This window comes from Corapipo altera, unplaced genomic scaffold (assembly GCF_003945725.1).
Source record: "Corapipo altera isolate COAL_440 unplaced genomic scaffold, ASM394572v1 60555, whole genome shotgun sequence".
In the NCBI taxonomy this organism is placed as follows: domain Eukaryota; kingdom Metazoa; phylum Chordata; class Aves; order Passeriformes; family Pipridae; genus Corapipo; species Corapipo altera.
Genome location: NW_020885848.1, coordinates 1,055 through 2,319, shown reverse-complemented (window position 1 = coordinate 2,319; position 1,265 = coordinate 1,055). Strand labels below are relative to the sequence as shown.

The following is a 1,265-nucleotide window of genomic DNA, read 5'->3' as shown; positions in this document are numbered from 1 at the left end:
CTGGGGGAGCTCCAGGGGCTATTCCAGGGACCATTCCAGGGGTATCCCAAGCTCGGGGGGGGATTCAGGGAGCTGCTCCAGGGTTTATCCCAGGGGGATTCAGGGATCTTCTCCAAGTCCCTCTCCCTGGCTCTGAGGGAACTCCAGGGGTTATTCCAAGGGAATTCAGGGATCTTCCCCAGGGGGATTCAGGGATCTTCCCCAGGAGGATTCAGGGATCTTCTCCAAGTCCCTCTCCCTGGCTCTGAGGGAACTCCAGGGGTTATTCCAAGGGAATTCAGGGATCTTCCCCAGGAGGATTCAGGGATCTTCCCCAAGTCCCTCTCCCTGCTCTGAGGGAGCTCCAGGGTTTATTCCAGGGGGATTCAGGGATCTTCTCCAAGTCCCTCTCCCTGCTCTGAGGGAGCTCCAGGGGCTATTCCAGGGGGATTCAGGGATCTTCTCCAAGTCCCTCTCCCTGCTCTGAGGGAGCTCCAGGGTTTATTCCAGGGGGATTCAGGGATCTTCTCCAAGTCCCTCTCCCTGCTCTGAGGGAGCTCCAGGGGCTATTCCAGGGGCTATTCCAGGGGGATTCAGGGATCCTCTCCCTGCTCTGAGGGAGCTCCAGGGTTTATTCCAGGGGGATTCAGGGATCCTCTCCCTGCTCTGAGGGAGCTCCAGGGTTTATTCCAGGGGGATTCAGGGATCTTCTCCCAGCTCTGAGGGAGCTCCAGGGTTTATTCCAGGGGGATTCAGGGATCCTCTCCCTGCTCTGAGGGAGCTCCACTTCTCCCCCTCCTCACTTCCAGGGGGATCCCCATTTCCAGGGAGCTCCGGAGCAATCCCTGCTCTGCCATCCCGGTGCCTCCCCCTCCGCAGGGCTCTCCCGTGCCCGGGGGGTCTCTTGGGATCCCTGGGAAAGGTTGGGAATTCCGGGCTCACCGGCTGTTGTAGGCCTCCTCCCGGAACTCGTAGTAGGCTCGGCCGTGCTCGTCCTTCTCGTCCCGCTGCCGTTTGAGGCCCCTGCGCTCGGCCTCGGAGCCGGCGGCCTGGGATCTGTCCTCCTCATCCCCTGGGAGAACACAGCCCAAAAAAAAAACCCCTGTCATCCCCCCCCAAAAAAACCGGGAAAAGGCGGAAAAATCCGGCGGCGGAAAAACGGCGCCGGTCGCGAGGGTTTGAGGGATCTCGGGAATGGCAAAAACGGCCCCGGGGGGGGGGGGGGGAATTCCAAGGGTTTGGGCTTCAAAAAGGGAAATATTCCATGGAAATCAGGGATTTGTCCA

The 1,265-nt window shown here is 60.2% G+C and overlaps 1 protein-coding gene across 1 annotated transcript in view; it reads right to left on the bottom strand.

Moving 5' to 3' along the window:
• Window positions 1–1,103, bottom strand: part of LOC113940846 (heterogeneous nuclear ribonucleoprotein U-like protein 2) — a gene marked incomplete at its 3' end in the record, with an annotated part of 7,218 nt that extends 6,115 nt beyond the window's left edge. The window contains exon 1 of the mRNA XM_027631997.1: window positions 922–1,103. Within this exon, the coding sequence (XP_027487798.1) occupies window positions 922–1,088 (167 nt within the window). The remainder of the gene's footprint in view (window positions 1–921) is intronic.
• Between the last annotated feature and the right edge of the window lie 162 nt (window positions 1,104–1,265).